This window comes from Pelmatolapia mariae, linkage group LG1 (assembly GCF_036321145.2).
Source record: "Pelmatolapia mariae isolate MD_Pm_ZW linkage group LG1, Pm_UMD_F_2, whole genome shotgun sequence".
Lineage (NCBI taxonomy): Eukaryota > Metazoa > Chordata > Actinopteri > Cichliformes > Cichlidae > Pelmatolapia > Pelmatolapia mariae.
In genome coordinates, this window is record NC_086227.1 from 9,069,731 (window position 1) to 9,086,476 (window position 16,746).

At 38.9% G+C, this 16,746-nt stretch overlaps 1 protein-coding gene across 2 annotated transcripts in view; it reads right to left on the reverse strand.

Moving 5' to 3' along the window:
• Positions 1 to 1,592: 1,592 nt before the first annotated feature.
• The window catches only part of mapk8ip1b (mitogen-activated protein kinase 8 interacting protein 1b), a 51,159-nt gene continuing 36,005 nt past the window's right edge, over positions 1,593 to 16,746 (reverse strand). For both annotated transcript variants that reach the window (XM_063471106.1, XM_063471114.1), the window contains exons 5-12: positions 15,270 to 16,382; positions 11,901 to 11,976; positions 9,433 to 9,605; positions 8,821 to 8,924; positions 7,809 to 7,925; positions 6,901 to 6,971; positions 6,606 to 6,704; positions 1,593 to 5,935 (exon numbers count right to left, since the gene is read on the reverse strand). In XM_063471106.1, the coding sequence (XP_063327176.1) occupies positions 5,863 to 5,935; positions 6,606 to 6,704; positions 6,901 to 6,971; positions 7,809 to 7,925; positions 8,821 to 8,924; positions 9,433 to 9,605; positions 11,901 to 11,976; positions 15,270 to 16,382 (1,826 nt within the window). In that variant the 3' untranslated portion in view covers positions 1,593 to 5,862. The remainder of the gene's footprint in view (positions 5,936 to 6,605; positions 6,705 to 6,900; positions 6,972 to 7,808; positions 7,926 to 8,820; positions 8,925 to 9,432; positions 9,606 to 11,900; positions 11,977 to 15,269; positions 16,383 to 16,746) is intronic.

Genomic DNA, 16,746 nt, shown 5'->3' on the forward strand with positions numbered 1-16,746 from the left:
GGCCTGAGATCATCACCATATTTGGCCAGAAAGGGGAACTTCTGTGTCTGCAGTTAATTCTGTACATGCAAATTATGTGCTTGTAAACGCATGAGGGGGCGTCATAATACCCTGATGTTATAAAAGCAATCTAGAGTGTATTTTGGGTAGAGATGTACAACTGATGTTATGCAGTTTACACCTCTCCACGCTGCGTGCATTCATTAAAATCAATTGTTTGACCGACCTCTTCTGGACCATCATTGTTTTACTCTCGTCCTCAATTTCGAACCCGTAACAGTACTCAGGTTGTTGCACTCTATTTATTTGCATTATTTTATTACTTGTTATTCTGTTTTTAAACATTTATTTATTTATTTATTTACTTTTTAAAATTCTGTTTCTTTGTTATTCTGTTTCTTTTTCGCTCTGGGACCATGTGTACATAATTTCGTTCCACCTCATGTAAACGTGATGCAGCATACATAAAAGGAGTTTTGAGACAATCTGTTTTGAATCTAGTTGTTATATGCTGAATTTTATAGTAAGTAGGAATCTTTTGGCCTTATTAGACAGATACAGTGAAGACTGACAGGAAAAGGGAGGGAAAGAGAGAGGGGAACACAAACCCAGGCTGACCGCTTTGCGGCAAATGGTCACCTCTCACCCAACTGAGCTAAACCAGCACCCAGTAAGTAGGGATCTTAGCCCAAATGTTAATGGTAATATAACCCTTGTGATGGGTTATGAGTTTCAACCCAATTTTTGGTAATGTCAACTTTAAACATTAGTCAATTTAACCCAATTTTTGGATAATTATCCTAACCCAGTGTGCTGGGTCAAACCAATAACCCAACCCTGTTAAGTCGAAACAACCCAGGGTTGGCTCGGTCCAAATTTGACCCAGCACTAGGCTGCAAATTGGGTTATTTTTAACCCAGCAGTTTTTAGTGTGTATGTATAGACGCAACATCTGATTTAAAAACATGAGCACTTACATGTAAGCTTTAAACTTGAAGCTTATCAAATACCACTCCCTCCCTTGTCTTGTCTTTCTTATCTTTCTCCATCTCCAAGTGAAGTTAGCTCTTTCTTTTCTCTCTCTTTGAAATACAGCACCTGGACCTTTAGCTAGCAACACACTGTGTGACAAATTGGACACACAAGCACAAGTTAGGCTGATAGAACTGTTACATTTGAAATTACCTGGCCTTATCATCGTTACTCCCTTTATGCTCGCTTCTCCTTTGTAGGGCTAGCTAAATGCTAAAGTACAGCAACTGCAAATTTCATTGCAGTAATTCAAAATTTCACTCAGTAGTTTGTATGGCCCCTACATTCTTGTATGCATGCCTGACAATGTTGGGGCCTGCTCCTAATCAGATGACAAATGGTGTCATGGGGGCTCTCGTCCCAGTGAGGCCAGGGCATCACTGAGCACCAAGTTGTATCCAAGTTTCAACCTGTGCTGTGCAGGCATCACTGGTATGACAGTAGGCCTACTGTTAATTTATACATAAATACCCATTAAGATGTCATTAAAAAAGCAGTATTAAAGCACAAATTCTCTTGCAAGTTTCATTAACCTTTCTTATCTACATACCTTTCTTTTATGTAGAGATGCAGCATTGTCACTGGAGTATGAATCAGGCAGCAGGAGCATGGCAGCGATATATATTTGTATAACTGATCCCAGCACATTAATGACAAGACACCATGAGATCTGCAGTAAAACTTTTAAATCCAGAATAATTCACAGCTGAAAGAAAAAAGTCCAAAATAAAGAGAAATTTCACATGTTGAATCAATACAATGTCATATTTATAATTACAGAAATTAAATTCTTTATTTATATACGGCATGTCTGTACACTCTTTGTATAGCCCCCGCTGCAGTCCATTTTCTCCTATCAGTCTGATCGGCTCTTAAGAGGGGAATTCATAGAAAAGCGAGTGTTGATCTCTCCTGATACAAACACAATGGCTTTCAACAACAGCAGACAACTCGTTTTCTTCAAAATGATTTTCTTTCTGTTTTTGACAAGGAAAAACTGACAACTGGTGAGACAACTGTTGAATAGAACATTTTCAATATCCTTCATTAATGAATCTTGCTTTTACATTTATTTAATCGTCTGATAAATATTTACCACATAAAATATTCAGTTACAAACTAGTGTTAGTGACAATTGATGTAGAAAGAATACTTTGATTTTAACTGCAAAACAACTGTGCTGTACGTGTGCTGATAAAGAAAAAAAAGTTCATGATCACAAAAACTTTATGGTCATTTTAATAATTCAGATTACCATGAACAATCTGGGTTACTAAAACGTCTATAAAGTTCTGCAACAAGCACTTCCTGCGAGTAATTGGTGTAACAGCTCAAAAATTATTATTGCTTATTAACCATTATGGCACATTTTACAACATCAAGTCTCAGTAATTATCCACTGTATGTGTTTTGACTGGTTTCACATGTTCACAAACAGGACATCAATAGACTTCCATAACACTTGGGTCAAGTTTTTGTTTCTTTTCAATGTGACTAAGTTCTCAATCAGGCCCAACTTGTGAAATCTCAGGCATGAGCTAATTAAACACAGCTCCTTCTCTAATAATAAAATTCATAATTTCCCAAGTATATGTATACATACTCCTGTGGATATCAGAGACATAATGAGAAGGTGTATTTGAAATCTTTTGGGTAAAATATTCATTCTGTATGATCTGAAAGGAGTTTTGAAACAGACACCACAAACACTGTTGCTGTGAACAGTGAGCTGAGTGTCACAAAATTGTTAACTAACAGTTCAATCCATGTTTCTACCATCATCTATGGCAATGAGCTGAAAGAAGATGATCACTGATATGGGTGTTAGCAATGTGTTTACACTAAAGGCCATCCTGGCTCTGCCAGGCACAGAGTTAGGAGCTCAGTTATTTGGGTGGCGCAAAGGATAGAGCTGCTACTTTGCACTGAAAGGAGCTGTTTTGAGTTTGCTGTTTGAGGATGGCCTGCAGAAATGAAGGTTTGCAGAAAGTGTAAACCTAGAAGAGCTAGAGGAGCTTCTCTGCTGGTCTCCCTCATCCACGTTCTACCAACGTGGATGAATAAAGGAAAAACTGAACATTACCAGCACATGTACAGCAAATAATGTGTAGTGCAGTGGAATGAAGAGCAAATCACAGCAAAACAACTCAATTTGTATTGACTCAAAAAAGTAACAATGATCTCATGAAAAAGAGGCACTACTAGTGAAGATCTGAAGACACCAGTTTTGTTTTTGCTCCCTCGTTAGCACCTGTACCTACTGCACCAAGCATCATTATCTTCTTTCTACCAGTCTGAGAATGTGTCATATTCTAGTTGCAGAAAAATGTCGTATGAAGGAGGAGTAAACAGCCTAACTCAGATGGGTTTTTTTCTCTGTTAAACATCTTTATCACTAATTTCACACCTAATTAGAGCACACAGTAAAGAAGTATTGCATGTCTGTCATTAGACTAGGAATTACTAAGGCTTTACTGAGCATATGGACAGAGCTGTGCATGAGAGCACCAATAGATGTTTGCTTAAAGTACACACTTGTGTACCTCAAAACTTTCTCTGCATGGACAATGCTCAGTGCATTTAAGGAGTTCTTTATTCTGCCTTTGTCACAAAGAACTATTCAATGCAACATCAACACTTTGCTGCTTTTCAACTATGACAAAAGTACAAAATGGGCTGGGGCCATTATTAAAAAAAATACAACTAGCATATCATCTAGAAGAAAAACCCAAGTGTCAGTATGGATGATACTTTAAGAAGACTGGCAATATTACAAAATCGAGCAGTAGCAGTTATACAAATACACCTCATTAGTTTTCCAGCAGTGGTCAGTGAGAGAGACAAATGGTCTCTTTTCACTTCATTTCTCAACAGAAGTTCAGCAAAAAACTGAGACCTTTTTTTCCCATAGTGATGATATTTGTCAATGTCCCTGTAAACGTGATGATGGTTTTTGACACCTCAGTCTCTCTCTCTCTCTCTCGAAAGTAACCTTTCAAAGGGTAAAGTGTTAATCATTTGATGTGTTCATATTCTTATACATGTGACGTAAAGTTAAAACTACAAAGGCTCGAGAAAAAGCCGACCAACATTTGGAAGGCCCAATTGCACACTACCACTACCACAAAAGACTTGCCTCACCTTAGTGGAAAAGGGGAATATGAGATTTCAGTATTTAATTTGTTTTAAGTAGGAGCACCTCCTGAGCTCAAAACACTTCGGTTTCATTACATGGTTGTATGGTTGAAACCTCATTTTAGGTTTTAACCTAAAACTCCAGTGCATTAAGGCACACAAGCCTCCATCAGGGAGTTAAAACCATCAGTCCATGGTTTGTCCATCAATCTTTTGTTGTGGTAGTTTTCCACCAGGAGCAAACTTCCACAAGTCTTGTTTAGTCTTGTTTAGCTTCCCTGTACTCTAAGCAGGTACAGAGGATGGCTTTATCAATCCTTAAAAATGGTTCCCATCCTCTAAGGGGTGAATTTCAGCTTCTTCCCTCAGGACGGAGGTTTCTATTTCCGAGATGCAGGACAAAGCGTTATAAAAATAGCTTTGTCCCCGTTGCTGTCACTGAATTAAATAAGAACTGTTTTTGATTCGAAATATTAAATTACTATATATGTGCCACAGTGAGGTTTGTATCTTTACTAGGTATGTGTGTTTTTAAAGGGATGCCAAATGCTGTCATTTTTTCTGTAAAGCAAATTTACCTTGCCTATGGGTATAAATACAGTTACCTTGACCTTGACCTTGACAAGTGGCGACATTGAAAAATTCCACCAGTAAAACTCCACCAATGTGAATCTCCAAATACTGAGACGCACAGATGCAAGAGAGAAGTAGTTTAAAGTGTACTTTAATTTAGCATTAGCATGTGAAGTATAGAAATGAATCTCCAGGGTTTACCTTCTGCCTGTCTGACTGAAAAGTGAGAAGCTGAAACCATCTTTTAATTTCATTCAACTAAAACTATTTGAAATTAACTTTAGATACTCAGCTGTACCTTTACTAGTTAGCTCCAACTGCTAAATGGAAAAGCAAACCTATTCTACTCTTGTGTATTCACACTGTACTTACTGTACCTTGAATCTGCAGTACAGATCAAGCTGCTGTGTCTGGGTTTAACAAAAGCAGTAAAAATGTGGCAAGAACCCCAAAAATGCAGAGCACATCACTGCATCTGATTTTTATTTAGATTTTCTCTTTTTTTAATAAATGTGGATATACCTTCATATTAGGTGTGATAAAAGGATAAAATTCACTGTTCCTACATGGGTTTTATTTAGTATTCCTTTTTCATTGTGAGGTTGTTACGTCTTTAGTAAATAAACACCTCTCTCGTGCTCACACAATGGTTACAGTATTTCAAGACAAAATGAACCATCATCACTTGCTTGTTCACCTCCAAGTCATAAATGCTGCTTTTTCTTTCTTCTTTCCAGCGTACAAAGTGGTGCCGTCCACACTGTCTCCTGGGCTTTCAGCTTTGCCCCTGCTGACATGATGCTACAGGCTAACAAGCATTGCAGAAACTGAAGAGTTAAAATGTTTGTGCTTTCCATTTTTGCCTCATCACTGATGCCATTTTGCATATTTTCATTTCCCAGGAAACCCCTCCTTTGGCTCATTTTCATCTCTGGTTGCTGCCCAAGGTTTTCACCACAGGTCTGATACTTGGGCCTTCTATACCTGTTTGTTTGTCAGATGTGTTAATGTTTTATTTTTCCCTTTTTTGTTTTTCTTTTACCAAATTAATGTATATCTGTCCTTCATGCAACATTATGTTATGATACAGCGTACTTTACAGGGTTGTGGTTAAAGGCAAGGCTATTCCAGGTAGATGTCCTCTGTAGGGCATGAGAACTCCACAAACTCTTTATAGTACAGCTGGAAGGCTTTCCTGATAAAAAGAAAAACACATCACGTCATGGTGGCAGTCATTTCTTGGACGTTGCATAAACATAAACACAACATAAACATTCACAAACAAGTGCCAAAAGGTGGAGAACATTACAAACTGCCAGACATGCCTGAGACAAGCCTTATTATGTTTTTTCTGCTTTTTATTCATTTGATTGACCTCAATTAAGTTTAAGTTAATTTCTGCAGTGTATTTGGTTCTGTTTTGTTTCAATGATTGTTTAAGTTCAGTTTCAGAATAACTGGGTTTACTGAGAAGAGAGAAACTGGCTGATCCTGTCAGGTCAGATGTCTTAGAAGGTCAAACTGTGTGCAAACAGAAATTTGCAAAGGGAGAAGAAGCGATAATGACAAAAGGAGAAGGAGGAAGAAGAACAGAAAAAGAAAAGAGACAGAAGTTTGTTGTTTTTCTTTTAATGTGTTCATACTAGGCCCTACAAATTTGAAGGGCCTAGTATGAATCAAGATTAATGGGTTAGGGTACCTGGCTTAATCACCATGGTAACTTATACAAGTATTATTTACAGCAAGTGCTCAGTGCTGTAAAGATTCTCTGCTGGCGGGATGTATTTATATATGCAACTTGTTAAACCGTATCTCACTAAAACCACTGACTGATGCCAAAAGGAAACCTAAAAAACAAAACTCACCCTACTGACTCTGCAAGAGGTTTGGTAGAATTTTCAGACACAAATACGTGGCAGGCAAATCTCTGGTCTGCTGGGTGCTTCGTAATGAAACCAAAATACCTGCAGAGAAATTTTAAAACAGACATTCAGTATATTACTTTGACACCTAATAATGATGAACTCCTGCTTCGTTTTATCAGTGAGCAGGAAGAGGTCCAATATTCTTGAATATTTATCTAATAGTGACACCTTGTGGCAACTTTAGTCTCGGCAGAGAGAGCAGCATTACTGCTTCATACCTTCAGTTTTTACTTACTTGCTGTTTTTTGGGTGATAGCCACAGAAGGAGACGTTCTTTAACTGGAAGAAGTGACTGCACTCGTTACTCTGTCAACAGAGGATGCATAAACGTCTAAGATTAACACCAAGAAGCAAACATTTCAAGCTCTGCTTCATATGTTTTACTTTTATTGAGTTCTTTCTTTTTTTGGCTTGCTGATAAAATAAATAATTAAAGCTTTTACCTTAGACTAGTTGGCGACTGCAATATTAAAATATATTGAGATTGATAGTGCATCACATTGTATTATCTGAACATCAGATCTTGTAAAAGTAAAACATTAGTTTCTCAACTGTTGAGATGAACTTTAAATTGATACAATTCCCATATAGATACATAGAATTCCCACAGAATTCTTAGTTTCTTTTCGCTGAAGTAATTACTGTGGCCTGACACTAACACGTTCGTCTGCAGTATCAGTCGGCAGCCACATGGTGGAGATGTGTCTCATGTGTTCCTTCAACTCTCTCTTCAAATATACACATGCCAACCTCTGTATTAGGTAAACCTGTTCAACTACAAAATAATGCAAAAATCTAAATAGCCAATCGCAGGGTAGTAACCCAATGCATTTCGATGTAGACATGGTTTAGACAACATGCTGAGGTAAAACTGAGCATCACAGTTGTTTCTGCCACACAGGCTGGTTTGAGTATTTCTAACAACTAGGAGCCTTTTCTTCTTCAGAAACAAAATATTTTAATTTGAAAGAAAATCTTTATCAGTTAAAAACACATGAACCAAACACTGCATCACTGAAAAAGTGAGATCCTTAACCTTTTCAACTTTCCAAAAGATTGCTGATGAGCTTTCATTTGATTAGTCTGTGAAGCTGCATGTAATTATTTCACAGTAGACATACACAGGATCAGTAAATGTCTTACTCTATCACAAGCATAATAATCCTCTTGAACTGAAAGCTTGATGCCCTTCACACTGATCTCCAGGATGCACGAGGAAGGTGGGTTATACTTGACTGTCATCCTTCGGTTAGTAGCAATCTGTAAGACACGTGTAAGATGGCTTTTTAAAATGTTACCAGATCAAAGCTCTTCAAAAGTTTCCTTTACCTGTGAAGACGCATGTCAAGAGTGCAAACCTCTGCTGAGGCAGCTCTAGCTCTGGGCAGTATTTACTTTTAAGGAGATAATATTGTATTTTGCATATATTAATTTTGTTTTCTTTTTTAAAAAAACATTTTAAGAAGTTTAAAGTGCAATAAAAATAATACAATTTGGGGTTAATAAACAAAAGGCACTAGAATTTAAAACAAAGGTAAAAGACATTTTTCGAAGTTTTGACCTTATTTGACCTTAAAAAAGAGGTCAGAGTAACGTTATGCAAACTTATGATCCCTATATATCATTCCCTATATGCGTATATGTCATCAATAAGTAAGAGACATAGTCTTCTATTGACCTTAAAGGAGAGGTCAGAGGTCAAACGTGACAAGATAAAAACCACTCCAAGAATAATAGTTACTAAGTTATAAAGGCTTTTTGTCAATTTTCGACCAACAAATCACTGAATCTGCGAGGTCACGCAGACTTTCATGGATGTAAGGTTTTAATGGATTGTTAACATCACAAAAACTTTTCGAGCTATCAAAGCAAAACATCACAAAGGCACACAAATGATGATAAACCCCTATGGTCTTGAGTTTAGTTCTTTTATGCCTCTGAGTTTATTTGTATCTCTCATCTCTTGTTTTCTTGTCTCTGTCTCATCCCTGTATCTCCTGTGAGAGTCTGTCATGTTCTCTGTGTATGTCTCCCAGTCATGTCTGTATTTGGTCTCGGTCCCTCTCTCTCTTTCCCTTCCGTGTCTCTTGCTCCTCTTTCCCCCTACATGTCTCGTCTCCTATAACTTACACATGCGTGTAAAACATGAGCTTACCTTCTGCATAGCTGCACACAAAACATCGTTTCCTTTGTGATAGGGCACTTGAACTGACCCCAGAAACTTTAGGCGGTATCTGTCAATCCATTCATTGCTCTTTACTGCACAGAGAAAAGCAGAAAAGAAACAACAATGACAATAAACACAAGAAGCAAGATGTGTAAAATGTAATACTACATACGGCACTATATTCCAGCTACAATTCAGCCGTCACTAGCTCCTTTAAGGGAACAGAATACATTTTTGAGCTGTCGATCAGTACCAATAACTAATAGTCTGTTATAGCATTGCACTTCACATAATTTCATACTTTATCCCCTGTTGCTTGCTGCATACACCTCCTTGGGGTTTCAAAAGTAGAGTAAAACACTCCCTGGAGTGCACATTAACCCCACATATCAGAGCATACTCCATGCAAGAACCCTGAAAGGCTTCCCATCCACAAACACAACTATGCCAGAGGTACTGAATCTAGAAAATCTGATCACTGATGACATTTCTGATGTTCATGGCATGTAAACAGCCCCCCTTTTTTAGCCTAAAGCAGCCATCTCTCTCTTTACTAATATATTCGTGGCCCACTCCTACAAATCCCAGCACTGTTGGTACCTTTGTAGTTCTCCGTGTCCTTGGTCACCTCTACAGCATAGTAGGCCGGGAAGACCCCATGAGCACCAGTTCGCATATTGTAGCCCTCATACCAGTAATCCTCTGCCTGGACCTCCACCAGCAACGGGTCATCCACCTCTAGTTCCAACTCATCTTCGTGCCGAGGGACAAACCTGTCGAGAAAGATGTGAGATTTTTATGTGCTGGCTGCACACATAACTGCTCCACAAACTAGCTCAGAATTTAAAATGAAATTTAAGGTTTAAAAGTCAAACACGGGTTTCCTATGCCTGCTTGTCGTTACAAGGAAATTTTTAAACAGTGTAAAGAAAAAAATTAAATCAGTGACTTAAATGCAACTTATGTGTGTTAGCTGGTCAGATGTGTTGCTACAGACTATTACACACAAACCAGGGTAAAAATGAACTACAATCAGTTCCTTGCTTACAGCTATATATTAGTAACATTGTATTTTTCCATTTGATGTACTGGTGTACAGACATTTCCCTGCTGTTCCAGGGGGAACAGTGTGAGGACACTTTAAAGAAGGCCTGTCAAACTCATTTTACACTGTGGGCCACATGCAGGTCATTTTGAGGTTAAGTGGGACAGAACTAAAAACTCCCTTTCCTAAAGACATTTAACTACAAATTTAATCTCCAATACAGTAATATCAGAAAAAGAAAAAAAAAGGAATTTTTCTGTCATTTTCATGTTTTATCTGTTACTTGTTTACTTTGGTGTAGTATGAATGGCTATGGGGGAGGTCTGTATTACTATGGAAAGCTGTAAAACCTATGCAAATACAGTTACAAATCCAAAATTTACACCCTCCTTACACTTTTTCTAAAGCCATCCATTGGGTTGGACTGAAGTCCTTTCTGGGCTGAATCTGGCCCCTGGGCCTTATGTTTGACATACCTATGGAAGCTTATTTCCGCCACTAAATTTATTTGTATATTTTTTCTTTGCCATCCATAACTCAACATCTTGAGCTATATGTCCAAAATTTTGAGTTAATAAGCTAAAATTTCAAGAAAATAACTAAAGATTTTAAGGTAGCTCAGTCAATCAGGAAGCTCTGTGAAGGTACGTCATTTCCTTGTTACCTGTAAGCAAAAGGTGGAAGGCATTAGCTACCAAAGCTGAAGCTGTAGGTCATGATTGAGTCAACTGCTGAGTTATTTCAGCATGGTTTCAGAAATGATGAAATCGTTATTAGCTAAAAGGCATGGTGTTATTATCAGCACAGCAGCAGTTTGTACATGTTTACACTGGTAGCGCATGGATACTATCACTACCCAATGTTGAGTGTGCCTGTGTCACTGCTATCTGTTTTCAGGTAACAAAGAAATGTCAACTTATTAACTAAACATTTAGAGAAAATAACCCAAAATTTCAAGTTATGGATGGCATTTTTTTTCAGTGGTGAAAACAAGCTTCCATATGAAAGAAAAAAAAACAGAAAGCAACTGGTGCAGTTATAGGAAAGTCTCAGTTTTCTTTTCCCAGTTACAATTACGTCATTCTTGGATAATAAAAAATAGGATCTCCCAGTTTCTTCCAGTTAAATTAATACAAAACTGAGGTCATACTCTTTGGCCTTCTACTTTTAACTGAGAGCTTGAAAGATGATCCGGGCTCTTTGATACTATTAAATTACAAGTTATATAATTCTAAACTAACCTAATCTTTGACACAAATTGGAAATTTACCAAACAAATAAATGCTGTAGTCAACAATCTGCAGACTAAAATCTTTTCTTAAAAGAACAGGGAGTACAGGGAGTTTTAAGAACCTTTTTTTAGTTTTATTGAAGCACTTTGGTTTTAAACGTGCTGTAAAATCTACTTATTTATTTTAACAAATAAGTAAGTAGGTCAGGATGGAAAAATTGCGTTGATGGTTTATCATTAAAACACTTAAAAAACACATCTTTCTATTAAATGCCTGTAGATTGGCTCATTCTAAAAAAAATGCTGTTTGACTTATTTGAGGACTTATTTGAGTTATCTGAAAGCTGCTGGATGAATTACTCATTTCTACAAAAGAGTCATTAGTAAAGATGAACACCAAGCATTTAATAATTCAGGTGACCGTCTTTGCTTACACAATCTGGTCTGTTTGACCAAAGACATAAGAGGCTGGATAGGAATCATAGAATCTGAAATGTTTATAACAGTAACTGACTGGGAGATGAATGCCACACTTTATTAATAATATGAGCATAGTGTGTCATATGATATTACCGCAGTGTTATTTCATCAATCCACACAAGTTTTAAACATGACTGTTATTACAATATCAAACCTTAAGACTTATTTTTTCCCATTTCTTTACTATGGTTTTCACAATTCATTAACATCATAATCAACAGAACTGACAGCACACACTACATACTGTCATTTTTCACGGTTTTACAACGTCTGTTGGGATAACAGCGAGGATGGTAGTGTAACTGTCATTACCTATAGACTGCTCGGTGGCTCTGATCCTTCTCCTCACCATTTATGACACAGGAATATAAACCAAAGGATTCTGCACCTTGGATACCAAAAAAGGACAAAAAAACAGGAGAGATTTTTTTAAAATAGGAAGTAAACAGTATGCAATGTCAGCCTTTGTGTCAGGCTTGCAAAAAGATTAATGACACAGGCTTATGATTTGTAACAAAAGTCCAAAAAAGCCCACAGAGAACATAATTAGGAGATGCAGCATTTACATGTATGCATTCTCTGAGACATGAATCACACTTTAATTAGGCATGAAGCAAACGTGCATTGTGTATTTCTCCCTACATTCCCCTGAGACCTTTGTGACTGCTGCCTGAACTGCTAAGATAAACTGCTGCAGCGTTTCTAATGAGACTAAAAACATGGATCGCTTCCAAGAGACCGGCTTGGACTATTAGAGCAAATACTGTAAACACACGTATCTCCTAATCTCTGTCTCCATAACATGAATTGCCTCTTGTGCCCATTAATGCTGGCTCTTTAACAGACACTATGATGAGGGTCAATATGTGGGTGGCAACAGCAATTGAATCAGTCCTGCAGTCCTCAAACAGAGGATTCTCATCTCCCTCCTCAGTGCAGCGCTCTTTCTCATTGGGAGATCACAGATAGTCTGTTTAAGCAACATCTCTTAGACAGCTAAACCTGCAGCTTTAATAAGATATGACAAAGAGATCTTCAAGGTCCCCACAAGATTTCTAATTCTTTAGACCCCTTATCATCAAAATAGTCCAAAATTTACTCTTAAATCTTACAACTTAGATAAGATTGTTAGGTTTTAATGGAATTCACTAAAAGTTAACTGTGTTAAAACTAGAGATGGACCAATCCGATATTACGTATCGGTATCGGTCCGATACTGACGTAAATTACTGGATCGGATATCGGAGAGAAATAAAAAATGTAATCCGATCCATTAAATATCAAAAAAGCACCTCACAAAACTTGCGACGCGGCGTAACTCGGCTCATAACCATAGCACGTTGGAGCAGTGTGCTCACGTGATAGAGCAGCTGTGTGTATTTGTAGCCTCGCTACCAAACCAGCATTTCATCTCCGAGGAAGTTATCCCAGAGAGAAGTAAAGCAAATGTGTAATTTCATCTCTGAATGTTTGTAAAGCATTCCCATGTTAAGCTTAACAACCGATATATGGAGCGACTGCCTCTTCTCTCCCCCTCCCTCTCCTGTCGCTACTTCAGTGGTGAAACTGCTTAATGATCAGCTGATCGGTTTTTCTGTCGCGAGTCCGTCTCTCTTCTTTGTTTTTGGCCCACTTTGCACCAGAAAGAGGAAACCAGCGGCTGAACAACAGCAGCACGTTTAACCTCGATAAGCTGTTGTTAGAATTTATTTAATTTTACTTTCTACACCAGGATCTTTTTCTATGTAGCTGACGGCTGGTAACTGTGCAGGGGCGGATCTAGCAAAGTTTAGCCAGGGGGGCCGCTAGGGCATGAACAGGGAAAAGGGGGCACAAAGACATACTTATCTTTCTTATTCTCATTTAAAATGTCTCGCTTTTAATAAATAATTATCTGAATCTTACACCCAAAGTTTTAATCTGATGTAAAATGTATAGAAGTCCATTACTGTATATAGTAACTGTTAAGTCTAATATACCCTAGTAAGCTATAGTACTTTTTCCTTTGGGAAGATACCATCTGTGCAGTCTGCAATTCTGTTGAAGAAAGATGTTGAATCTATTTAATTATTCTTGAAAAATAATTTATTTCTGTGCATTTTTTTCCCAACCTGCATCAAATTAAAGTTGATTACGTCGATTAAGAATCGTGAGGTGGAGAGTGGTTCCCTATTTTTTTTTTTTTGCTGGGAGTTTTCAACCCTATTAGTTAGGTTGCTTAATGTTTCTGCTAAGTACTCTTTAAAATACCAGAATAGGGAGGATGGAGTAGGTTTAAGTTTATTAGATTGATCAGTATTGCTGAACTATGAAATATTTTGGGTGCAGTGTATTTTTTACATACAGGTATAACAGAATAGCTTTAGTGTTGTTGTTTATTTAAACTTGAGTATGAACTTATACAAAATGCAGCAAGATATTAAAAAAACAGTTTTATTGAAACACACTATATTCATATCGGTATCGGCAGATATCCAAATTTATGATATCGGTATCGGTATCGGACATAAAAAAGTGGTATCGTGCCATCTCTAGTTAAAACATAACTTTACAGTCGTTTTACAGATGTTGAGCATTTGCAAAGCACTGATTTATCTGACAAATTATATCTCTGATAAAATTAACCTTGTTGACTAAATATGGTGACACAAGAAATCAATTTTGTCCCGGCTAAATACTCAACCACATAAGTGGGCATAGGGTGCTGTTGGAATACTACTACAAAAGTAGTAGTTAATAGCTAATTAAACAGGTGAGACTTACAGTTCAATTAGTCTTAGACTTTCTAAGTCTCTTCTAGGCTATTCTACTCAGTAGAATATCTGAGTAGATATTTTCTGAATTTCACAATCAGTGCATCGTTGTTCTGCTTCATACTGAAAATGAATGAATCTTCCAGTGGAAGTGATACAAAATTACATCAAGCAATGCGCCTTTAGTCAGTTTGGGAAGTTTTACAGTTTTGTGGAAGTTTTATGTCTAGAACTTCAAACACCTCACTAACTTCTTTCTAGATGTGTGTTTTCTCACATCCCCTGAACAAGCTGGCTGAGCACCTTTTCACTAAACAGGCCATTTAAATGTCCAGTCTACTGCTTTTATTCTCGAGACTTAAAAGCAGAGGTGACATCATTTTAAAATAAAAAAAAATACTACTACTTTGCAAATACATAGTAAATGTAATAGCCAATGGTTATACTGTGTATCAGTACGGCTTAGTATTGTATTACTCCACAGTTAGGACAGCCATGTGGATGACTGTGTTTAGTGTATGACAAAATTTTGATTCCTGAACATTCCTGTGGCTTTGCTTCATCAGCTGCGCTGCTTTAAGCCTTGAATAGCAATTGTTGCCAGTTTGGCTAGACACCACTGACAGTGTATATTTAAAGGGAATTAGGCAGAGCACCAGCCAGTAGTGCTGATAAACTTCCTGGCATTTACAAGCAAGTCTCAGAAATGTAGTTAATGGATTAAAGGGAAAAATGTAAAAAAAAAAAACCAAAAAAACCCCCAACACCCCAAACTGCCATCAGCACTGTCAGACGACCACATTTGCTAACCAAAGTGAGTTTCTTCAAGAAGTCTTTACACTAGTTACGCAACAAAAAAACAAACCAAAAGCTAAATGCTAGCCATCGCCACCATTTATGTTTGGAATTGAGTTTTTACCAGACTTACTGGAGGAGCGAGAGCGCCCATTCATGAAGACATTGAGGAACTTCTTGGAGAAGTGGAGGTCTGCCTCTGGAGTAGAATCCTCAGATAGGCACGCTGTGGCCTCTCGACGCACTCCTCCTATACGAGGGTCATGCTCCTCTTCCTCTTCCTCATACTCCTCTCCGATGGCTGACTCGTATGGAGACGAGACACAGTTGTCATAGACGGTGGCCGAGTCGCTGTCATCGCTGTAGCCTTGGTAACACTGCCGGAGACTGACTAACTCCAACTGAGCATGTTCATCCACCACCAATGTATATTTAACTGAGTCATATGTCAGGCCGCTGGCCTCTGAGCTCATGGAAGTCCTCGGTGGGGCGGCTCCCTTTACCCCTCCCTTTCTCATCTTTGCGTCCATTATTAACCTGTCCACATCCTCGTCGTCCCCACAGTAGCTTTCATCTGTGGCATCAACATACTCAACTGATGACCCAGCCCTGAGCATTGCCCCAGCTCCTGTACTTGTCCCCTTTAGGCTGAGGTCCAGTGCATGGGAGGAGTGAGCTGACACAGCCGTGCTAGGTGGCGTGATGAGGGACTCTACACAGGAAGCGTATGACGGTGGGGGGACATAGATCTCGTCTTCCTCATAGATGGAGGGGTTGGTCCGGTCCGGGAGGGGCTGATAAGGGGGTGGTCCCTCTGTGTCAGAGCTAATGGACATGCGTCCCTGCTCAGTCTGCTGTGAGAGGAAAGGCCGGTCCTGGACGGTGGGGGGTTCCAGGGGATCTGCGGAACGTTGCACAGGAGTCAGATAGATCTCCTCTGTTGGCTCTATATGAACATCTGTGTGGTATCTAATCCTCTCCCTGTGGGACCCACTGCCATCCGCCTTCCCTGAAGGATATAGAGGAGCTGGTGTATAGTTCTGTGGTGGTGGTGGTGCCGGTGGCTTCTCCTGAATCTTGGACCGTGTCCCAGCCCCTGCAGATGAGCTGTGCGAGTGTCCCGAGGTGTGACTGTGTCTGCAGGGGGCGTCGGTGGAGGTCCCGCGGTCTTTGGTCTGGGCTCCCCCACCGTGCACCTTGTCCTCGTCGCTTAGACAGCTGTGCTCACGTGGAGGGGTGAGGTCACCTAGAGGGAGTGCGGGCGTGAGCAGAAACATATAGACACCCAAGCAAACACACATGCAGACGCAGATGCACAAGCAAAGCCCAGACACGCACACGGAGCAAACATACGTGAGGCAGAAATGCAAACATGATGGACAAACAAATGCGCACACATGCACGAAGACAGACATGGCAGCGAATGCACAGGCAGATAAAATAAAGCACACACAGAAAGAGAGAAAAGTAGAAATGGTTAGGTAACGGATGTCAGGATTACACAGCCAAATCCCCATTACTCATCAAATTCAGAGTGTAGCCAGGAGAAGGTGATTGACGTGTTATGTCATAATCCATTGGCAGGGGATTCAGACATCATTCCCGAGTAT